At 43.7% G+C, this 25,379-nt stretch overlaps 1 protein-coding gene and 1 pseudogene across 1 annotated transcript in view; both read right to left on the bottom strand.

The window, feature by feature from the left end:
* The window catches only part of RAB4A (RAB4A, member RAS oncogene family), a 57,455-nt gene extending 32,596 nt beyond the window's left edge, over positions 1-24,859 (bottom strand). The window contains exon 1 of the mRNA XM_075531709.1: positions 24,650-24,859. Within this exon, the coding sequence (XP_075387824.1) occupies positions 24,650-24,680 (31 nt within the window). The 5' untranslated portion in view covers positions 24,681-24,859. The remainder of the gene's footprint in view (positions 1-24,649) is intronic.
* LOC142437453 (large ribosomal subunit protein eL21 pseudogene) lies at positions 6,094-6,632 on the bottom strand (annotated as a pseudogene).
* Positions 24,860-25,379: the final 520 nt, after the last annotated feature.

The raw sequence follows: 25,379 nt of genomic DNA, 5'->3' as shown, positions 1-25,379 counted from the left end.
TGTCCAGAATAAAGAATAACAATAAGACACAAGTAAACTATTAGTGCAATCGACAAATGTACCACGCAAATTCCAGCCTCTATGACTGGAAGATCAGAGGAACTACATGGTGCCTGGCTACCACTGCTGACTTCTTTAAAGAAACTACAATAGCACAGAACTGGAATGTGCATACAGACCCCACCATGACACGCCAAACCAGGAGGGCAACGTACCGCGTGGAGGAATCCATAAAAAGACTGGACTATATGCCTGGCCCCCGCCATGGAAAGGTGTGCCACAGAAAATGATAATAGACGGTCTGGTGAGGGTAAGGAACCGACCTACCATACCCAGAAGGAAGCGGAAACAAATGAAGGGAGAGGAAGGGAGTGGAACACACCACGGCCCATCAAGCTCAGAGGACAATAGCCCTGCTCGGAGTGAACAATGCACAGAGAGGTCTCAGTGCAAGGTGTGACATCCTGCACTGACCCATGGCCCTACATGGGACAGCACGCGAGACACAGTGTGGGATGTGTGACCGAGCCGACCCCACCACACTGAGGTAAAACACTAAAGGCGTGCAACAGAATGTTGGGGGGCCAAGAGCAAGGAAGTCACAAGGGAGTATCAAAAATAGACTTTGGGGCCAGGGCGTGGCACCCCATCAGGCTCAACCGGAAAACACTCCTAAAGTTCAACAAACAGACCTTGAACTATTAACAGGCTTTTCTTTCTTTCTTCTTCTTTTAGATTTTTTACATCATTGGCTTTTTTGTTAGTTTGTTGTTGTTGCTGCTGTTGTCGCCTTGTTTTTTATGTGTCACTTTGTTTGGTGCTGTCAAGGCCACCTGTAATTTTATGTGCATATTATTATCTCTGCAGGTCTATATAGATAACAGGCTGGATAAACAATGTGGAGAAAACAACGGGACCAACGGTTGGGGGGGAGGGGGAAGACATGCGAGAGTGAGAGGTAGGGGAAGGGAAGAGGTGTTAACCAACCCAGGGACAAGGGAACAATGAGTAATTCAAAACTAGTAGCAAGGAGAGGGTGAGAGGACTGTCAGGGAGTGATCAAGGGTAATGTAACAGAAGAATTACTGAAACCAAAATGAAGGCTGAGAATGATAGTGGGACAAGAGGAAAGTAAAAGGAAATAGAGGAAAGTAGGAGGCAAAGGGCATACAGAGGCCTAAATACAGGCATGTACATATGTAAATATATTTATGATGATGCGGGAAATAGATATATGTGCATATATTTATAGGTTTAATAGTAGGGTAGTAGATGGACATTGGACCTCCACTCACGTACTCCCTCAATACAAGAACACTTTGCTCGACTAAACGGGCATTCCATGATACCCACATTCCCGACATGATCACTCAAGACAAACGTGTGCATAAGCAAATGTGGTAAAGAAGACTGATGGTGCCCGGCTATCAAAAGATATAGCGGCTGGGATCTTAAAGGCTTGAAGGTAAACAAGTGGCCATCTAGCACGGAAGCAGCAAAGTCCACATGGAAGAAGCACACTCATATAATTATAAATGAGGGTGAGTGCAGAGTAGACACTCAAAGCCCATCAGTAGGTAACTGGACACCCCCTTACAGAAGGGTTGTGGGGATGAGATGAGCCAATCAGGGTGCAGCGTAGCAATGATGAAACATATAACTTAACTTTCCTCTAGTTTTTAAATGCTTCCTCTCCTCCCATTGTAAAGATCCCAATTCTACTTAACATATCTGGCTAGACCAGAGGATGTACACTGGTGAAGATAGGAACTGAAAACACAGGGAATCCAGGACAGATGACCCCTTCAGGACCAGTGGTGAGAGTGGTGATGCCTGGAGTGTGGAGGGAATGTGGGGTTGAAAAGGGGAACTGATTATAAGAATCCACGTATAACCTCCTCCCTGGGATATGGACAACAGAGAAGTGGGTCAGGGGAGATGTTGGACAGTGTAACACATAACAAAATAAAAATAATTTATGAATGATGAAGGGTTCATGAGGAAGGGGGAGTGGGGAGGGCGGGGGGAAATGAGGAGCTGATAGTAAGGGCTCAAATAGAAGGCAAATGTTTTGAGAATGATAATGGCAACAAATGTACAAATGTGCTTGACACAATGGATGTATGTATGATGAAAAAAATTGTATGAGCCCTCAATAAAATTAAAAAATATTATCATTGTGAATGAGGGGGAGTGTGGGATGGAGACCCAATGTCCATCTGTAGATAACTAGACATCCCTTGCAAAGGGGTGGAGGGAAGGGGGTATAGAAAGGGGAACCCAATGACAAGATCTACATATAACTTCCTCCCTGGGGGATGGACAACAGAAAAGTGGGTGAAGGGAGACACTGGGAAGTGTAAGATATGATAAAATAGTAATTTATAAATTATCAAGGGTTCATGAAGGGGGGGAATGGGGAGGGAAGTGGAAAAGGGGGAAAATTAGCTGATTCCAAGAGGCAAAGCAGAAAGCAAATGTTTTGAGAATGATGAGGTCAACGAATGTATACGTGTGCTTTACACAATTGATGTATGTATGGATTGTGATAAGAGTTGTATGAGCCCCCAATAAAATGATAAAAAAAGAAATTACAATAGGAGATCCTGAATAGAATGGAAGAAAAATGTGGAACAAAACTCAAAAGCATAAAAAATACCAGGCTGTGGGGGAGGGCAGTGCAAAAGAGAAGTTGATACCAAGGGCTCAAGTAGAAAGAAAATGTTTTGAAAATGATGATGGCAACATATGTTTAAAATATACTGTGTACAATTGATGTATGGATTGTTATAAGAGCTGTAAGAGCCCCAAATAAAATTGTTTTATAAAAAACAACCCCCTAAACCAGGCTGACTGGTATGAGATCAACTGCTATTAGACAAACTAGCGTCATTAGTCATCCTTCAGGTCTCCAGGGCTAAATTTCAGCCAAATGGCAGATTAACACAATGAAGACCAGGGAGGTACACATGATCAAAGGGACAGCATTTGCCCAATGACAAAGCTCAGAATGCAGGAAGGGAGAGGAAAGGATGAAGAGAAACTGTAAATACAGAGAGGGAGGGGGAAGAATGCCATTACATTATAGGTATTGCCATCAATGCTATAAAACGTGTATGAAACGTGGACTGGAAAATCAATTTGTTCTGGAAACTTTCACCCAAATCACAATAGAAAAATAAATAAGAATATTTGACTGTATATAAAAGGGGTACAGACATATTTATCCAGGTAGGTACATAGGTACAGGTATATATATATATATATATATATATATATATATATATGACAACAAATATAGTTATCTATAACTGAACCAACCAATAACAAAAAAAATCCCACTGCAGTTGAGTTGATTCTAGCTCATAACAACTCTTTACGACAGAATAAAACTGCTCCATATGGTTTGCAAGGCTGTAATAAAAAAATTTTTTTTACTGGGGGCTCTTACAACATTCCATAATTAATTGTATCAAACATATTTGTACATATGTTGCTATCATCATTTCTAAAACATTTTCTACTTGAACCCTTACTATAAGCTCCTCTTTTTCCCCCTCCCTCCCCAACTCTTCCACCCTTGTGAATCCTTGGTCAATTATATAGTTATTATTATTTTGTATCTTACACTGTCCTTTGTCTCCCTTCACCCACATTTCTGTTATTTGTTCCCTTGGGGTGGGGTGGGGGGATGTTATATACCCAATCTTGTGATGGGTTCCTCTTTTTTCCTTCTTCTCGACCATCCCACCTACCCTCATGATATCACTACTCCCCTACAGTTCCTGAGGGGTTTATCTGTCCTAAATTCCATATGTCAAGAGCTCTCATCTGTACCAATGTGCGTTCTCTGGTCTAGTCAGCTTTGTAAGGTAGAACTGGGTCATAATACTGGGGGGTGGGAGGAGGAAGCATTCAGGAACTAGAGGAATGATGTATGTTTCATTGGTGCTATACTGCACCGTGACTGAAACACCCTTCTGTGGGGGGAAATCCAATTGTCTGCAGATGGGCTTTGGGGTCTCCACTCCAAAAGGCTGTACATCTTTATGAAAGCAGACTTAGGCAGTTTTCTCCTGAGGATCAGTTGAGTTCACATTGTCAACCTTTAGGTTAGCAAGCCAATGCTCAACCCACTTCTGCCCCCAGGGCTTCTAAAAATATCTACCAACTCAACACTCAACTCACTGCCATCAAACTGACCCTGACTCTTAGCAGTAGGCTGGCCCTACAGGTCCCTGTGGGCTTCTGTGGTTGGAAGTTTACAGGAGCAGAAAGTCACATCTTTCTCCTGTGGGGCACTGGTGGTTTCCAACTGTTGATCTTACGATTAATAACCCACCTTGTAGCCCACTGCACCACTAGGGCTCCTTAAAAATATCTATAACCCAAACTCATGTCATCGACTCAATTCTGACTGACAGCAAACTTTCATAGGGTTCCCAAGGCTGTATATCATTATGGGAGCAGACAGCCTCCACTTTCTCCCATGGAGCTGATGGTAGGTTTGAACCACCGACTGTGATTAACAGTCCAACGCTGACTAAACAATGGCACTAGGCGTGCCCTTTAGATATGTGTAAATATAAATATGTGGATGCAGGCAAATACACTCATTGAAGATACAAATAGAAACAGTCCTCAGTCCTAGCCAAATATGTGTTTTCTGGGTTTGAAAGCTTAAAACCATCGTGTCATGGGATGTAATACAGTCAACTGGCATAAGCAGCTCACAAAAATCATGTTCTATGTCCTTGGGAAGAGAGTCTGAGATCTTAAAAGCTTGTGAGCAACCATTTAACATACAAATACTGGTCTTTACTCACCAGGATTACGAAGAGAAGGTAACCAAAAGTTTGGAGAAGAAACAAACCTATTTGACCTAGGACTTCAGCTGCCCTGGGACAGAATTAGCTGGTAGCTGACTGCTCTCACTGTCTGTTCTGACAGGGTCATAATAGATGAGCTAGGACAGAGTGAGTGAAAAATGTGGAGAACTCAAATTCTTAGGGAAAAAAAAGCCAAACAAGAAATGTAGAAAAACAGGGCTCTCTGAGATTATCACCCCAAGACGCTCTTTAAACCTAGAACCTAGTCTATCCCGATCACCTTTTAGTAAAACAGAGCATACAAAATGAAGGCTATACCCAGAGGTTCGGATGATTACTTAAAACGAGCAGTATGAGTCCAAGAATAAGGGAGGGGGAAACTAGAGGACTAGAAATGGAACCGGCAAAACCCAACTGAAGTGCGTGCTGACACACTGTGTCACTAATGTCCTGAACAATCTGTGGAAATTGCTAAACTGGAACCTAACTGGCCGTGTAGCTTTCATTTAAAGAAATAGATAAATATTTTTAAAAACACACTAAAATGACACTAGGTCTATGCATAATTGTCATGAAAATGAACATTTACTAGGATGGTTACTGCGCCTCATCTCATCCAAACAACTCTTCCTATTATTTTTCCAAAATATAAAAAGTGTGAAGAGAGGAACTTTAACAGAAGAACCAGAGCACGAGAAACATTAGGGACTAGGAGCTAAAGGGTAGTCCCTGGGAGATGCCCATGGCGAGCACTCTGCTGCCAACTGGAAGGCTCATCCTCAGGCGTTCCTCCTTCCTTAGCCGCCTTCTCCCACAACTGTGCTTGCAAGCTCACAGGGTCTTCTTTGGGAAGAGCATCTTACCTCAAATAACTTAGATGTAATGAGAAAAATATCAAGTATGTCACAAAGTAGTGGAAGAGGATTTCTGAGCAAGAGACCTCTTCCCATCATCTTCAAACAGTCCTCTCTGCCTCTTAAACTGGGCAGCAGAGCAGAAGCAAGAGCAAACCATAAATACACAAGAGGACAAAGGCTAGAAGGCCACACGTTAGGCTGTTACCACTGGTACATACGAGACGGTGAGAAACCGGAGAGGACCAAGAGTATGGATGGTTCTTCTACTATTCTGTAATGTAGGAATTTTTACTCCAGCATGTTTTTTTAAAACATTTTATTAGGGGCTCATACAACTCTTATCACAATCCATACATATACATACATCAACTGTATAAAGCACATCTGTACATGCTTTGCCCTAATCATTTTCCTTTTCCAGGGCAGCTTTATTTCAGACTAGGCCATGAACTCATAGGGGAGGGGCTCCAGCAGCTCGGGCTCCTTCCCATTGGTCCGCACAAAGTGGGCCTCTCGTGGAGGGGCAGGCTGGCGCTTCAGCTGCACCCAGGTGCCCTTCTCCTTGGCCTCCTTCTTCTGGTCATTCTCCTTCACGCGCTTCAGGAAGCTGTCCCGGCTCTTCGAGTGCTTAATGTGCTCAATGCGCACATTGATTCTCTTGGCGAGGATCTTGCCCTTGACTTGCTTATTCACAATAATGCCGACAGCGTGCTAGGTCACGTTGTAGACGCGCCCGGTTTTGCCGTAGTAGCATTTGTGTGGCATCCCCTTCTGAACAGTGCCCATGCCCTTGATGTCCACAATGTCACCTTTCTTGTAGATTCGCATGTACGTGGCCAGGGGAACGACGCCATGCTTCCTGAAGGGCCTGGAGAACATGTAGCGGGTACCCCTCCTCTTTCCCTTGGTGTTCGTCATTTTGGCAGGTCACTGCAAGTTGGCGGTTCCGGCCGAAAAGCACCCTAATCATTTTCAAAGCATTGGCTCTCCACTTAAGCCCTTTGCATCAGGTCCTCTTTTTCTTCCCCTCCCTCCCTGCTCCCCTCTCCCTCATGAGCCCTTGATAATTTATAGATTATTATTTTGTCATATGTTGCCCTATCTGGCGTCTCCCTTCACCCCCTTTTCTGTTGTCCATCCCCCAGGGAGGAGGTCACATGTAGATCCTTGTAATCGGTTCCCCCTTTCCCACCCACTCACCCTCTACTCTCCCAGCATCGCCCCTCACACCCCTGGTCCTGAAGGTATCATCCACCCTGGATTCCCTGTGCCTCCAGCTCCTATCTGCACCAGTGTACAACCTCTGCTCTATTCAGACTTGCAAGGTAGAATTTCAGATCATCTAGCATGTTTTTACGTAAAGCTTCTGGTGCTTATAAGAGCATGATCCTACAATTAAAAAAATACTACTTGTAATCACTCAAAAAATACTTAGGGCTAACCCAACTGTACAGCACTTGCATATTAAACATTATACGTTGATTAAAGGAATAAAAAGTTTAAATGTGAGGCCAATTTTCCCCAAGTTGACACATAGCTTTAATGAAACACAAAACAAAATTCCAGCACATGTTTGTAACTAAAACCAAGATAATTTTAAAAGGCAAAGTAATGAAATAGGAGAAAATGAATTTTGAAAAAGAAAATAGGAAATCAATCCACTTGATTTCAAGACTTACTACATAGCTATAGCAATCACAATTGTATAGTATTAGTAATGAAGAATCCATTTGTCAATGGGACAGAATCGGTAGTCAGAAACAGACTAACAAAAAACATGCTCAACCAATTTTTGACAAAGAAACAAGTAATTTAGCAAATGGTGCTGGAGCATTTGGTCAGCCCCCCACCCCAAAAAAAAGAACCTTGATCTAAATCTCACATTTTATGCATAAATTAACTCAAAATGGATCACAGACTTAACTAAAAGAGAAAATTAAAAATTGTTAGAAAAAATATATGAGAACGTTCGGGGCTGCTATCGGTCAGAATTGACGTGACAGCATTGAGTTCTGTTTTGGTCATTTAGGATTAAGCAAGGACTTGACACCAAAGAATGACTCATATTTTTAAAAAAGGATAAACTAGATTTCACTGAAGTTTAAAACTCGATCTACAGAAGACTGTTATAAGAATTTTAAAAAAAGCCACCGACTGAGAGAAAAATTTTACTAAACTTATCCAACAAAGGGACTTTTATCTAAAATATATAAAGAACTCTCAAAAACATACAGTAAGAAAATAACCCAATTAAAAACTGAGCAGAATATTTGAACAGACACTTCACTACGGGAATATAGGGATGGCAAGTATGAACATGAAAATATGCTTAACATCACTAGCCACTACAAAAATGAAAACCATGGTGAGATCTTCCTGCAAACCTATTAAGATAACTAAAATAGAAAATACTGACAAGACTGGTCATCCATAAGCTGCTGAGGAAGTACAACTGAGATTCTCAGAAATTGCTGGTGGGAATACAAAATGCCATTCTAGAAAACCATTTGACAGTCTCTTCAAAAACGAAATATGCAACTATCATATGACCAGCAATTGCATTCTTGAGTATGTATTTCAGAGGAATGGAAGCTTATGTTTACCCAGAGTCCCTGGGGAGTGCAATGATGAATGTCCTTCTCTGCACACCCCAAAGGCTGGTGCTCTAAGTACCCTCAGGAAGCACCATGGAAGAAAGAGCATGGAACTGATTCTGCAAAACCAGCCATGCAAAACCCCCGTGGAGCTCTATCGCACTATCCTGCCACGTGTGGGGTAGTCATGAACTGGACTGACTAGGTGGTAGCTGGAACGCTCACCATAAAACCTGCCTATGAATGTTCAGAGCAGCATTCTTTATAACTCCAAACTGACAACAACCCAGACGTCCTTCACCAGGTGAGTGGTCAAGCAAACTGCGGCACATTCATGCCATGGAGTATTTGGCAAGAAAAAGGAACAAACTGTTGATACTGCAGCTGGGATAACTTTCCAGAGAGTTACACTACGTAAACACACAATGGTAACCCCCCATGGTTATCCAATAAATAATTCCATTTATATTGCATGCTTGTGGCGGAGGGGGGGGGGGGGGAGGGAGACATAGAAAAGAGGTAGTAATTGGTTACCAGGAGGACAGGGCCAGGAGCCCTGGTAGCATACTGGGCTACATGTTGGTCTGCTAATCACAAGGTCAGCAGTTGGAAATCACCAATCAACCTGCAGGGGAAAGATGAGGCTGTCTCCTCCTGTAAAGTTAGTCTCCCACACCCACAGGGGCAGTTACAGGCTAAGTCGGAGTCAACTTGATGGCAGCGAGGCTGTAGTGCTTTCTAGAGGACTTGAGGAAGTTAATATGGCTACAAAAGAGAAAACGGGGATCCTTGTAGTGAAGGTCTGTTAGTTCCTTGCAGTCATGCCTCAAGTACCATGCTCCCATAACAGTGAGGCTAACAGAATCTGCACTGGGCTCACTGATTTATTTTGTGTTTATTATCTATGGAGCTCCCCCCAACCCCCATGTTAAGTTGAAGTACATACACATGTACCATGTGTTTATCTAATACCTTATGTGTACACTGTATAACGTGGCCAGTACAGTTACATACTTTATGTGTAAACGCATATATGTCTGTGGTCGCACAAGATTATAATGGAGTTCAGAAATTCTGATGGGAAAATTGGCGGCAGCAAACATACATTTCCCACTCACAATATATGTATCCATGTCCCTTGTAAATAACATGACCGCACTGCTGGAGTACAATGATACTATTGCTGCTAGGTGCCATCAGAGTTGGCTCTGACCCACAGCGACCTTATACAAAACAGATTTTCACACTGCCCAGTCCTGCGCCATCCTCACAACTGTTCCTATTATGCTTGAGCCCACTGTGTCAGTCCACCCCCTGGAGAAGTTTCCTATTTTTCACTGCCCCACTACTTACCAAGCATGATGTCCTTCTCCCAAGAATATAAGACAAAGTCTGGCCATCCTTGACTCTAAGGGGCCCTCTGGCTGTACTTCTTCCAAGTTGGATGGATGGATATATATGTGTGTGTGTGTGTGTGTGTGTGTATATATACATATATATATATACACACTACTTGTGTATAGATATAAAATCTATAATATGTATGTCTTGACTGTCATAATAAACACTATAATATATTTAGCTTATGTATGTATGGTATTTTCTATTTAAAAGTTATACACACGAGGGGGTACCCCCCTCCCAAAAAACCGGATTTTTTCCCCTCAAAGCTATGTATTTAATTTTTTTAAAAAACCTTCCTTATCACCTTTCAAAGTACTCTCTTAATGGAGAGTATTAATATATTTGTCAAATCTGTGATTCCATTCTTGGAAACATTTTTCAAACTCATCTCGTTTTTTTTCACCTCTTCTAAGTCACCAAATTGCTGTCCTTTCATGTCTGTCTTCATCCGAGGAAACAAAAAGAAGTTGCATGGAGCGAGGCCAGGTGAGTAAGGTGCACGGGGCAAGAGAGGCATGTTGGTTTTTTGCCAAAAACTGACACACTGAGATGGCTGCCTAAGCAGGTGCATTGTTGTGGAGGCAAAATGAGTCCCCATGTGCCACAAATCCGGCCTTTTTTGTCATACACTATTATGCAATCTTTTCAGAACCTCTAAATAGAAAGCTTGAGGAACAGTCTGACCTGGTGAAATGAACTCCAAATGGTCTGTCTCCACACCCCCCCCCCCATCAACAGATCAAATGAGCACTGGGTGTTTCTGGCTACCCCCTTCAATACTGGTGCATGCTCTGACTCCGGGCAGCAGCAGCCAGTCTTGTGCACTTGACTGTGTCTCTTGACTGCTGAGGGGTCAATCCTCTTTACTCTTCCTTCCAAACGCTCACTGTAAGCACAGCAGGGCTCCCAAGTGCAACAAAAACCAGTGCTAAGGATAGCAGCAGCGAGATAATTATTAATTTGGAAGTGAAGCAAAAGGTTTGGAAAATCAGCGAATGCTACTGCTTGCAATTTAGGGCATGTCTCACTCGACAATCAGACAATTCTCAAAGACAAAGAAAAAAGCTTCAAGTTGTTAACAGAAGGCTCCACTGAAAGCTACTGGGCTAAGGAGAAGCTGAGGGACTTGACTCAGCGATGGGGAATTGCTAATGATATTAACTGAGGGGTAAACACTAAAAGCAAGTCCCTCTCAGCAATTTGAAGTTTATCAAATCCCACCCCCCCATACCAAGCAGGCACGTTTGAAGGTTGTTCCAGAGGCTTACATGAAAAGCAGGACCAGATTATAATATGTGGTGCACACAACAACCAAATCACAAAGAGTTCTATTTCAGAAAACAGTAAGTAATGCACAACTGCTGTCATATTTAGAGTAGTTAATAAAGAAATTTTTTTAGTTAGGTTGTACTGAGGTAACTGTGAATTAAAAGGAACTGTGTCTACTTTACCTAGGATTTAAAAATATATATAACTGGGTATTAATTTGGAGACTCAAAATCACACAAAAAATTAGTTTTCATCCAATGTCCAATGCTATATCCACCCAGTGAACGTTTCCTAAGGAATACAAAAAGCTTGAAGATTATAGGAAAGATCATCTAAAGCAGAAAATCTGTGTTTATATTCTACTGGTATACATTTACTTTTTTTCATTGGAGAAATGTTAAAGGGGAGGTAACAAATAATTAGAAATCTGTCTTGGGTAAATGTCAACCAGACAGAATACAAACAAAACAGAGCAGGAAAAACAAAAAGCCTCCAAGCCACTGAAATAAGGAAAGCAATGCCAAAGGGTTAAAGGTCACTGATGCACTTAATTGCAACTGAAGGATTCCTTTGTGCACTCATTTCAAACCATCAGTATAATCTAGTATCACAGACAACAACTGAGGATTAGAAATCACATAGTGAAGTGGGACTGAGCTCCAGGCACAATGACAATCAACCACTGCCAGCAAGGGCAACCAGACAGCAGGGAAGGAGCCAGAAAACGGACTGGGTAATATGGCACAGCGCAACTCACTCAACCACCGGTCCACAGCAATCAGATTCAGTAGATAAACCATAACACCCTTTGTTTTCCTCATTTCACTCCCAAGGAGTTGTTGTGTTTTTAAAGTTTTCCACAGATCAGAAAAGAAGCAGGATGCTGCCTTTGTCTGAAGTATTGATTTATTGATTTAAAATCGTTTGACTTCATGACAGAAGAGGTATGGAGCTTGAGAGTGCCCATTCGTTTGGGGAGGGTGGTATTATTCTGAAAATAATCCCTGGGTTTCTGAACTAGGGAACCAGTTACTCGGTGGCACCAAGAACTAAGAGGAATACAACAGGGTCTGCAAAGGAACACATTTGAAGGTCAAATAATACAGCTGCAGGGAGAGGTCGAATACTTTGGGTCAACCAGGTGAATGACTTGGAAGGCAGCTCTCACAGGCAGCCAAATATGAAAAGCGAACCTACGCAAGATAGAAGCTGGACAGTATTTGCTTTATTTGGCCATCAGCAATCTTGGTGAAATCAATTTCACTTGAAAAGGGACCAAAGTCTAATTATAATCAGTCAAAAAAGCTGGCACTCTTATAAGAAGACTCGCTGTTGCCCATTGCCACTAAATTGCACCATTAAAAAGCTGGATTGGAAAAAGATGTGTGACAGATCCACTTGACCTACAGAAAAAAGGAGTAGTTGTTGAGATTGCTTCTACATAAACAAAAATTTAATAGAATTTGGTTCCTTGGTTTGGAATTTTAAAGTTATGGTTTCAGGGGACATCCAGTTAATTGGTCTAGTAATAATGTGTTTAGTGCTTCTTTCCTACTTCCTAGTGCACTGCATAGGAACCCTGGTGGTGTAGTGGTTATGCATTGGGCTGTGATTTGCAGGGTTGGCAGTTTGAAACCACCAGCAGCTCTTTGGAAGAAGGACAGGGCTTTCTATCCCCGTAGACAGTTAGTCTTGGAAACTCACAAGGGGCAGTTCCTACCATTTCCTGTAGGGTCACTGTGAGTCAGTGTTGACTCCATGGCTGTAAGCTCACGGCATAGAGAGTGCTTGGGTCTTTAAAGTCCGCAAGTGGCTATCGAGGGCACAAGTGGTCGGTCTCTCTTCACTAGGAGCAGAAGGAAGGAAAAACAGGACTCACAGGATGTGGAATGTTTGGCTAATTGCCTCCATGAGACTTAAGAACTGATGGTATCTGGCTGTTAAACACCATTTTAATCAGAGTCTATTGAATATTCCTCATTAAAAGGGGGGAAATATACAGAATTTCAAATGATCACACATGCTATAAATAGCTTAGAGGTGGACATAGCTGACTTCCTCTGGCTTCCCTGGTGCCATGAGGCAGACAAGCCTCCATGACGAATCCTCCATACTTATTCTGGCACCAACCATTCCTCCCACACCACTCTGCAGCTGTGCTAGGTTCCAATCCTTTCAATGGCCACACAAGACTCACAGACAATAACTTTACAACTAAGGGGGCTTATTAGGGAAGTTAATGGGCGGTCACACGTCAAGTCATTGGTCTCCTCAGCCAGTAGCCAAGTTTTTCTCCACTTCTCAGCCTCCCAGGCACTTGGTCCTTTGGCCTTTGCTTCCGTGGGGCAGTTGGCCAGAACACTGTCACTGTGTCCCAGAGATCTCAAGGAAGATAATGAGAAGAGACCCTGTAGTCTTAGCTCTGCTTCTCTGAGTCTGTGCCAGTTTGTGATGCAGCTGGTCTTGGCCGCCTCCACTACTTCAGAGATCTTAAACATGCTCTTCTCTAAGGCTCTCTAGATTTTCAGAGATGGCTCAAAAATCAACCAATCCCAGCCCAGTCTAGATCAAGGATTTTTTTAATATACAATTACTCTTTGATATAAAGCTCTTTCTTACACACACACACACACACACACACACACACACACACACACACACACACACACACACACACTCCTTGCTATGGGTGTTACCCACATCCTGTTCGCATCGTACCACCCAACCATTTGGTGGAAGTTAGAGACTTGGGTAGAAAAGCCCTAGTAAGACAATTCACTCCATCACACTGTACTCTCCAGACTTTCTGAAGCCACAGAGTCTGGATGAACCCCTGACACTATTGTCCGGAGAGATTCTTCTAATTAAAATCTCAGTGAAACACAGGACTCACCAGGTGAGTGAACCTGGCCAACCCCTAGGCTCTAAACTGCAATATTTTAGTACGAAAAGAACTACTGGTGACAGGTGACAGAACTGAGGAGATCTAATAAAATATTATCAACACGCTTGCCTGATTATACATAAAGGTGAATTTCCAGTACTGGACCTGGCCAAAAAAATAGTTATAGATGATTCAATCCAAAGTGTACCCCTCCTGTCACCATCCCAAAGAAAAAGACCGTGGTAGTATGGTCCCGGAGAAGTTATTACCATTCATAATTTAAAAGTAAAAGCCATGGCGTGCCTACATAAAACTGTTTCTCAAGGAACTCAAAAAACTTTGGGAACAACATCTAATTAAATCATCACAATTTCCCAGTGAAGCGGTGGCAAAGATTATTAGCAGTCTAGACCTCCAATGAATCTTACTATGTCCTGCTTAGTTTATCACCACTACGTCCTTTTCCTATTCTCACAGGGAGCAATGCTCTCTCAGAGCCTGAGTACGCAGGCGCTGCTCCAGGATGCGTGTGCAGCGCCTGCAACGAGCTGCAAAGTAACTGGCAGGATCACAGTCACTGCGTGAGCACCTCCCAGCCAACGTGCAACGTGTCCTCGCCTCTTCTAAAGTACACAGCATGCCTGCAATCCTCACTCTGCTGTCAGCTCAACCAAACGCTCACACAGCAAATATACTGGATTCCAGCTGCTTGGGGACAAACTAGGGATCCAGGCGGAGAAGTGAGAAAGGAAGTTGAAAATCCTTAGCTTCTGTGATTTTTACTTAGAATTAAAGATTTAGGAGTCATCAGCATGTCCGAAATAGAGTCACAGGGGAAAAAAAATCAAGTGCTTTATAGTTCAAATGACCGTGGAAAATCAGAAAAAGCTTCCACTTGACTACTCACTTAAAGGCTGGCAGTATGAATTCACACAACAGCACCACAAAATTAAACCCGGCGATCTACTTCCATAACAAGTGTAGTCAAGCAAAACTTACGTTCTACTCAGTGACACGTGGGATCGCCACGCGGCCGAACTGGGTCAATGACAATAGGTTCAATCCTATGATTTTTGCTTCTTCAAAGAACAATTCTCCTCTCCCCACCCCACCCCCACGTTCTATGGCATGGGGCATTATATAGTTTTGTTTTCAACTACCATCCAGTTGATTCTGACTCACAGCGACCCTACAGGACATAGAACTACCCACGTGGCTATTCAAGACTGTAAATCTTTATGGGAGTAGAAAGCCCCATCTTTCTCCTGCATTGAATACTCCTCAAATGTGGTCTTTGGATCCAGCTGCATCACATGGGAGCTGATTAGATGCAGACTGTCAGTGCTTTGAATTCCCACTGTTTCCAATGCTACCCACATTTTGTTATGATCCACACAATTGAATGTCTTCTGGTATTCTCTTGCTTTCAGCCAAGCTCTACATGATGCCAGCAGTGAGAAGCCTCATTCCATATTCTGATGGTTAATTTTATGTCAACTTGAAGATATATAAAAGTGTACGGGTGGGATCCAACCTGTCAGTCAGGTCATATAGCCTGAACGGCCTCCTTGTGGGTGTGGTCTTCTCAGAGGGAGGCTCCTGATCACCTCTCCCTCTCTGCCTTTACCTTTCTGCTTGCTGACCACCCAGGGAACCCATGTTTCCACCAACCTTGGATCCACGTAACTTTGCACCCACCAGTCTGTGATCTTCCTGCACTCTGCAATTATTGCATGTGGTTGCATGAGTCTGAAGGACTTATGGACTCATATCAGACTTAAGTTGGACTTGGCTGGGATATTTTCTCGATATAGAATTACTTCTTGGTACACAGCCCTTTCTTACACACATAAGAGTGCTACTGGCTTTGTGTCTCTAGTCAACCGAGTCTAACACACACACATTCTCTTGACCCAGCTTGAACGTCTGGCAGCTCTCTGCCAATGCACTCTTACAGCATTTTTTATGACCTCCAGCAAAATGTGTTAGCATATTGTATCAATAATATTGTTAGATATTTCCCACATTGTTGTGTCACCTTTGGAATGGGCTCCGATATGGACCTCTCCCATAGGGTTAGACAGCTGTGTTGCAAAGTACTTGGTATAGATGAGTGAGCACTTCCTGCACTGCACCATTTGCTGAAACCCCTCAATTATTTTGTCAATTCTAGGGCCTTGATTTTTACAATCACTTCAGTGAAACTTGGGCCTCTTCTTCCAAATATGGCCAATGAATACTATCAATTCTTAATCATGCATCACTTCCTAAAATGGGTGGGTGAACACCAACCAGTTCTTTTTGGTACAGTGACTTTCATTTATTTTTCAATACCTCCTGAGTCAGCCAATATGTTGCCCATGAGATCTTTTAGTATTGCAACTTGAGGCTTGAATTTCCCCCCCCCCCCTAATTCTTTCACATTGAGAAATACCAAGCACATTCTTCCCTTGTGGCTTTCTAAGTCTTTGCATATTTCCTTATAATATTTTCTTCTTGAGCTACTACCCTGAGATCTTTTGTTCCGCTATTGTACTTAATTTCTTCCATTTGCTTTAGATACTTTACATTCCAAAACAAGTTGCAAAATGTCTTCTCACATCCACTTTGTTATTTTTCTCTATCTTTTTAGTGACCTTTTTGGTTTCTTCATATATGATCGCGGGGGAAAGGAGGGCCCCCAACAAATCATCACAGGTCCGGTAGGCACAATTGTACAGCAATAATAAGATTACAGTGATGTCATAGAGAGCATGGGAGATAGGAGATTGAAGTAATGGAGTCAGACACAATTCATGGTAGCATGCTCACCTCAGTCCCACTTGGTGGTTTATGTGGAGAGATTCCCAGAGCGAGAGCAGGAGAGTCCAACTTTATTGCTAACCAAGGGTTATCATTTTTTTTGGGGGGGGGGGGCGTGATTACAGTAACCACACGTCACAGGAAGGGGCAGTACAATAGGCATACACATCATATGAAAGGGATGTACGATAGGCATAAGCGTGACAGGAAGGGGATGAGCTAGGGGTGTGCCCATAAGGATGGGAGGGACTAGAGGTATACATGTAACAAGATGGGTGGACCCTAAATTCATGATGGTGGACTAACCTTGGTCACCCTTGGGTGGGCTTGACCTCGCTGGGGTCTCCTACAAGGAAACAGTCAACTACTATCCTTATCAGAAGGGAATGGGTCCTACTTGTGGGATAAACAGTGGTGACTGCTTGCTCTAGATGGCTGATAACCCTTAGGGAGAATAACCCCTGACCTACTTCTGTTGACCCCCAAGTGTTTAGTCATTCGCCACGTGTAGCAAGCAGCTAAGTTTGGCATATATTTGGGGGAGACAACTTGGGAGAAATCCTTCTGTTTCCTACGTATGACATTCTTGATGTCATCCAAATTCTTTGGGTCTACAGTCATTCCATGCATCAAATCTATTCTTGAGATGATCTCTAAATTCAGGTGGGATATACTCAAGATCATGCTTTGGCTCTCAAGGACTTGCTTTCATTCTCTTTAGCTTCAATTTGAGCCAGTATAAGAGTAATTGATGGTGTTCCAAAGTTTGTCCCTGTCCAGATTCGGATGGATGATATTCAGCTTTCCCACAAATATAGTCAATTGGATTCTCGTGTACTCCATTTGGTGAGGTCCACACATATAATTGCTGTCTATGTTGCTGAAAAAAAGGTATCTGTAGTGAATAAGCCATTAGTCTGGCAATATTGTATCATGCGATCTTTGATACTGTGTCTATCGCCAAGGCTATGTTTTTTTCAACAATCCTTTCCTGTTTCCACTTTCCATTCACTATAATTCTGAGTAATCTTGAGGGCAAGTTTCAGGCTGCAGATGTTGATAAATATCTCCGAGTTCTCTAAAGCAAGTTACTTTATACTTTACCATACCAGGCAACTTTATAGATTCTATTTACTTTTATCTACAATATCTTCCTTATCCATCTGTTTTATCAAGCCTCATTTTTATCACTTTTGACTGTCTACAAACCTAATTATGTAATATGTTTTTACATGATAACATTCTGACAATTCTAATACTATTACCATATTACCAGGCTGTTTTTGACATAAAATAAAAATATCAAGAATATTCCTATAAGGGACCCCTGGTGGCGTAGTGCTTATGAACTTGGCTGCACTCCAAAGGAATATCCCTATAACAACAAAGCATAGGACAAGCAACTAGAGTTGGGTAACCTTCTGCTTCACTGTTTCCACTGTCAAAGGCGTATACTTCAATTTGTAGAAATTTGTCTTACATTTCCTAACTCTCAAGCTGCCTTAACATTAAAAAAAATTTCCCCTCAAGCAATTAAACTTTATAACTTCTTTCTGACCATCTTTACTTGGGGCTACATGTTTGAATTGTTTAGCCTGACAGCTTTTAGTATCAAGAATAACTTGCAACCAGTAGATGATAAACCAGATTTCAACTGGCTGAAGCAGCGTTCCTGAAGAAAATTTCAAGTCACAACAACAGATCAAGGCTTTAGGAAAGCTGTAAATTTAACATTGGGAGAAACATGTTTCAGTTTAGAAAAATTCTGATGTGGGTTCAGCGTTCCCATTTGTCTAAGATTTCAATTTTTTATTATAAACATTATAGAAACGGAGTGACATTTCCATGATTAGTAGCTTCAGAAAAACTACGACCCAGCCATAAAAAATCAGAGAAAACTCACTGTCATCAAGTCAATACCACCCAGAGACCCTATAGTGTTTTCCAGACTATCAATCTTTATGGGAGCAGACAGCCTCCTCTTCCTCTGATGCAGTACCACTGACTTTGTGCTTGGCCTACTGCACCACTAAGGCTCCTTAGAGGGTGAAAGGCTACTTTACTATGGCCAAATGTTGACAGATACAGTGAAATAACGCACATTGTAATCACTGGCTGGTTTTTTCTTTTTTCAAAGCTATGTATTTTTTTTTTTTTTTTTACAAAACAACTTTAACACCTTCAAAGTACTCCCCATTGCACTTAATATATTTGTCATCTGTGATTCCATTCTTGAAAATACTTTTCAAACTCATCTCTTTGTTTGGTTTTTGAAAAAATAATTTTTCTTTTCTTTTTAATCATTTTATTGGGGGATCATACAACTCATCACAATCCATATATACATCCACTGTGTCAAGCACATTTATACATTTGTTGTGGCAATGTAAAAATATGTATCATTCTAAAAATATTTGCTTTCTCCTTGAGCCCTTGATATCAGCTCCTCATTTTCCCCCCTCCCTCATGAACCCTTGATAATTTATAAATTATTGTTATTTTGTCATGTCTTACATTGTCTAATGTCTCCCTTCACCCACTTTTCTGTTGTACATCCCCCAGGGAGGAGGTTATATGTAGATCCTTGTAATCGGTTCCCCCTTTCTACCCCTCCTTCCCTCCACCCTCCTGGTATCGCCACTCTCACCACTGGTCCAGAAGGGATCATCTGTCCTGGATTCCCTGTGTTTCCAGTTACTATCTGTACCAGTCAGTGTACATCCTCTGGTCTAGCCAGATGTGTAAGGTAGAATTGGGATCATGATAGTGTGTGTGTGTGTGTGGGTGTGGGGGAGACATTTTTTTTTTTCCTTCACAATAATATCCTTTATAAGCTAGGGGGAGACATTTAAGAACTAGAGGAAAGTTGTATGTTTCATTGTTTCTACCCTGCACCCTGACTGGCTCGTCTCCTCCCTGTGACCCTTCTGTAAGGGGGTGTCCAGTTGCCTACAGATGGGCTTTGGGTCTCCACTCCACACTCACACTCATTTACAATGACATGATTTTTTGTTCTTTAATGCTCGATACCTGATTTCTTCGACACCTCGTGGTCACACAGGCTGGTGTGCTTCTTCCATGTGGGCTTTGTTGCTTCTGAGCTAGATGGCCGCTTGTTTATCTTCAAACCTTTAAGACCCCAGACACTATATCTTTTGATAGCCAGGCACCATCAGCTTTCTTCACCACATTTGCTTATGCACACACTTGTTTTTAGTGATCGTGTCGAGAAGTTGTGCATCATGGAATGTCAATTTAATAGAACACAGTGTTCTTGCATTGAGTAAGTACTTGAGTGGAGGACTGATATCCATCTGCTACCTTAATACTAAACCTATAAATATATGCACATAGATCTATTTCCCCATCTTCATATATTTACATATGTGCATGCCTGTATTTAGACCTCTATAAATGCCCTTTGCCTCCTAGTTCTTTCCTCTATTTCCTGTTACTTTTCTCTTGTCCCACACTCATGCTCAGCCTTCATTTGGGTTTCAGTACTTTCTCTCAGTTACACTGCCCTTGCTGAATCCCTACCAGGCCTCTCACACCCTCCTTGCCACTAATTTTGGATCACTTGTTGCTTCCTTGTCCCTGGGTTGGTCAACACCACCCTGTTTCCCCTGCCTCCCCCTCTCCCGTGTCCCCCCAGAACCATTGGTCTGTTTTCTCCTCCAGACTGTTCATCCAGCCTATCATATCTAGATAGACCTGCAGAGATAATAATCTGCACCAAAAAACAAGGCATAGCAAGACAGAACAGCTAAAGAGAACACAACAATGATAACAACAAAGAAAACCAATGATCCATAAAAAAATATATTAATTAGAAATTTTTTTAATTTAAAAAGAAAAAAAAACCTGTAAATAGATCAAGGTCTGATGTTTGACCTCTAGGCCTATCCTCCAGTCAAGTCTGATGGGGTGCCACGCTCTGGCCCCAAAGTCTATCCTTTGCACTCCCTCGGGCGTATCCTGCTCTGGTCACCCGTTGCTCTGCCACACGCCTTTAGTGTTTTGCCTGGGTGTCTTGGGGTCAGACCAGGCCAGTCCCAACACTGGGTCTCCAGTGCTTCTGACATCTTATGATTATCCTGTGAGAGGAGTTTTAAATGGAGAGCACCTGGGAAAGAATGTGACTCACTATATGTAATATATATATATATAACATATATATTATATTCTGATCCCAAATCAGAATCCATCATCAAAACCCATGTTGCTGTCAGTCCCCCGCCGGTGTTACTTCTAAATAAATCTCTTTTTCTAATATGGAGTTGATGAATTGGGTCTGCAGCTCCAGGCACAAACCCTTATTTTAAAAAAGAACCACCACCAAAAAACCCCTCACACTCCCTGCCATGGGGTCAATTCTAACAAAGCTACAGACTCTATCTCCTGACTTCTTCCAGTCTGTCCTCCTGCCGCTAGTGAATGACTGACTCTTCTCCCAGCCAATACCCCAATTTTCTCATTTAGACTTTCCACTCCTCGCCACTGTACCTTACTTAGGTTAAACAACAACAAAATAAGGGGAAAGTGAAGTTGAAAACAAAGTAAAAGTGTAGTCAGCATTTGTCTGAGGTACATATCCTTATGAAGCCCATGACTAGTTAGAACCAGTTACAGAGGGTAGCAGGACCACGAGGATATACTGTATATTACTCGTGTAATAAGCCCAGTTTTTCAGCACAAAAAATGCGTTGAAAAACAGGCTTGGCTTATACACGGGTCAGTGGCATGAATGGATGTCATCTGGCCAAGCCCAACTAACAAACGGAGGAAATCTCATGAAGCCTGACATAGAGTTAATAGCAAAGTGGGTTCAAGATGCATGGGAAGACATTCCAGAAGACATGGTGCGACGTGCCTTCCAGAAATGTAGTATTAGTCATGCTATGGATGGCAGTGAAGACTGCGCTTTGTATGAAAATGACAGCAGTGATGGTGATGACGATGACCTCAGTGAGGACAGCGTCTATGATGACCTCACACCAGCTGAAGCTCTGCATTGGGATACGGATGATGGCGAGGAATCCAGTTTGGAAGGATTTTAACTCTTTACATTTTAGCTTGGTTGCTGATTGAGCTCAGGGAATGGTACTCTTAAGGTATCATTGTTGATACCTTACTGTTTTTGTTGAACCTATTTTCCACTTACTGTGCTGGTTTGCTAATGTTAAATGACTTGTCCTTTTATTTGTTTTTTATTTAAAGTACATATTTAAATACATTACCCCACTGATGTCTCAATTTTTAGTAATTTTATTTTCATTTGTTTTGATTATTGAAACTCACCAATAGCTTCTGCATTTTCCACCCTAGGCTTACACTCGAGTCAGTCAGTTTTTCTGGTTTCCCAGGTAATAATTAGGTTCCTCGGCTTATACTCGGGTCGGCTTATGTACGAGTGCATACAGTACTTCACAGAGGTATTGCCAGCTCCAACAATACTAGCACTTTGGAACTGTGGCCTCATGGAGGCTTTCCTATGCCTTCTAAGAACAGGGCACTATGCTCCAAATGTCGCAAAGAAACCAAATCCACTGCCATCGAGTCAAATCCAACTCCTAGTGACCTTACAGAGGGTTTCCCACGTTGAACATCTTTACAGGGTGGATACTCTCATTGTTCTCCCTCGGAACTGCTGGTGTGTTTAACTCTGACTGCAGTTAGCAGGAGGAAACATCTAAAACAAACACTCAGTGCTACCCCAGTCAATTCTGACTCACAGCCACCCTACAGGGCAGAGCAGAACTGCCCGGTGGGTTTCTGAGACTGTGAGGAGGAGGAGGCCTCATCGTTCTCTGGAACTGGTGGCTTCGAACTGTTGATCTTGACATTAGCAGCCCAATGCATAACCCACTATGCCACCATGTCAGGTAACTCAGGACTCTAGCCCAACCCTTAATCCTGACACAAAGAAGAGAGTGTATGATAGACCAAATGCACTCTGGCCATACCTCTTAACTAACCCACCAAAGGCTTCTCACTGCTCTTGGGAGACACACCACAAGGCCAGCCTGAGAGCCTTATTTGTCTCTGAACCTCTTCCTTAGCTCTCTCCTCCAGGCTGTCCATATTGGAATTCCATTTCCTTTAGGGTAGGAGTAAGGAACTTATTTTTCCTACCAAGGGCTATTTTGATATTTACAGCATCATTCAGAGACCATATAAAATATCAACTTTAAAACTGGCCTGCTAGATTTATTTTTTATTTTTATTAAAAAATATTTTTCTGGCCTGCTATATTTAAACAGTTAATTAACTCACTCCTAAAGGGATGTCTGGGTGCCCAGGTGGCCCAGTGGTTGTGTGTTGGGCTACTAACCAGAAAGTCAACAGTGTGAAACCATAAGTCACTCCACAGGAGAGACTAGGCTTTCTATTCCTGTAAAGATAAGTCTCAGAGACTGCCCACAAGGACAGGTTTTTCTTTGGGCTGTCCTACAGGGTCACTATGAGTCAGAACTAACCTGACGGCAGCTGAGTGTCAGTGGATGGAATGGCTGAAACCGATTGTCTCGGGTGAGGGGTGTGATTTAGCTGGTATTGATTTCACGTGACATCCCTGCTTTAGGGTTTGGTGAGAGCCTTGTTGAGTTGCTGGGTGGGCTCTCAGGAGTTATCAGGCTTCCTCCTTCTATAGAGACATAGTCCTGGAAGCCCACAGGGCAGCTCTATTCTGTCCTACAGGGTAGCTATGAGTCAGAATCACCTGGATGGCAGTGAGTTTGGTTCCGGGCTCAGCCTATGTTGTTCTGTGGTGCTGTCGTGCTGACCCGCCCACACTCCCCAACCTAGGCCAGGTTTCTTTCTAACACACCTCTACAACATCACATTTCTCCTGAACGTAACTGGGTATGTATTGCTCATTCATTTGTGTCCTAATTAACATCGTATTTCCCACTAGACTGCAAGAGATAAGAAATCAAGAAGCCCTCTCAGCTCCAGCACCTGGCTGGATGCAAAGTGGCTAGCACCAAGGAGCCTAGCCTCATGCCCCAGAGAGATTCCACAGTCATTTGTGGAATGAGAGGATAGTTACTGCAGAAGCCAAAGGCCAGACCTGATGGAGGCTGGCTGACCTGGTTGGAGGCATGCACTTTTGGACTTGAGCCTTTCTGGGAGACTGCAAATCTCCCAATCAAAGTCTGAATCTGAGATTGCATCCATCAGAAATGTGTGATCATACACTGGTAAACATTTACTCAACCCAGATACCTAGTAAAACCACACGATATTGTGCTTGGCCTTGGTAGCCAGCCTCCAAATTGGGAAGGCTTTTACTTATTCAAATAAATATTTGATTTTTTTCTCTGAATGCTACAGGACAGTGGTTCTCCAACCTTCCTAATGCCATGACCCTTTAATATAGTTCCTCATGTTGTGGTGACGCCCCCTCAACTATGAAATTATTTTCGTTGCTACTTCATAGCTGTAATTTTGCTACTGTTATCAATTGGGCAACCCAAAAGGGGTCACGACCCACAGGTTGAGAACCTCTTCGATAGGAGAAACAAGGGTTTGGCAGGGCTTTGCTTCAAAGGTCCTTAAAGAAGGGACAAGATAGGCTTATAAAGAGCCACCTTGCAAGTGAGAATGAGCTAAAAAAAAAAAATTGAAAGACGAGGGCAAATGAGCTGAAAGGCCTCCAACAGCTCTTCAGTGTAATCCGAAAGACCAGGTACTGAAAATCAGTAAAGGTCAGAATGCAGCCTTGGAGGCACACGCTGAGATAGAGGCATCGTCCTGAGCCCTTGAGGTCCCTTGCTGGGAGCAAGATCGCAGCTGGCTCGAGTCTCGAGCTGGCTCCCCCCGCCCAGCGCTCCTGAAGTTGGATTAAGAAAGGAGAAATCCTACGGTGTCACGGGGAGGAGAGGCAGGCAGGAAGAGAGAAGGCCGCCCGCGTCCGCGCCGCCCGCCTTCCCCGACCCCCGCCGCCAGCCCGGGGAAGCGCCGGCCCCAGACCCCGGTCTGCGGCCCCGCCCGGCCCGGGCCTCCTACCGTAGGTCTCGGACATGGCCGTCTGCGACATCTTGGAGCGGCGCCGCCACCTCCCGGGTCACCGGCTGCAGCGCGGGCCGGCCAGAGGGCGGGGAGGGCCGGGGTCGGCCGCTGCGTCTCCCGGGCGCGGGCAGTGGGGGCGGGGAAGAGGGAAGGAGGGGCCGGGCGGGTCCCACGGCAACCGCCCGCCACCCCGCGGCTGCGGCTGGGCCCGACCGCCGGGATCCGCGCAGGCGCACACCGCCGCACCCAGGGGAGGGTCCGCCCACCTGCCCCCGGCCGCGCGTGCGCACCGGAGCTCGCGTGGCGGGGCGCCCGCAGCCCTGGGAGAGCTAGCGGTGGGCTGCTGGAGAGGGCAGTGGCTCCAGCCGGTTGGGCCGAGCCGGCGGAGGGCTGCAAACGGGAAGGGAAGCAGTTCTGGTGGCCTTCGTAACGACTTTAGCGTCGTCATTTGAGGCGCGCGGCTAGTACAAGGCTTCTTTTAAGTTGTTATTGCCGCCCCCCTTCCCAGAACTTGGTTCATCGGCAGCGAGGAGGGGTAGGCGCGGGGGCGCAGGCCGCGCGCGGGGCTGCGGGCGGAGGTCAGTTCCGTGAGGGAAACCAGCTCGCCGGCCAGGACCTGCTGAGCTTTCAAACGCAGTCTTTGCAAGCGGGGCTGGGCCGGGGCCGGGGCCGGTGCAAGACTCGTGCCCAAGGTGGACAGGACCGGTGCCCAAGCGCCCCGGCGGCC

The sequence above is a fragment of the Tenrec ecaudatus genome, chromosome 1, assembly GCF_050624435.1.
Source record: "Tenrec ecaudatus isolate mTenEca1 chromosome 1, mTenEca1.hap1, whole genome shotgun sequence".
Taxonomy (NCBI): Eukaryota; Metazoa; Chordata; class Mammalia; order Afrosoricida; family Tenrecidae; genus Tenrec; species Tenrec ecaudatus.
The sequence above is the reverse complement of the archived record's forward strand: the minus strand, read 5'-3'. Positions and strand labels throughout refer to the sequence as shown.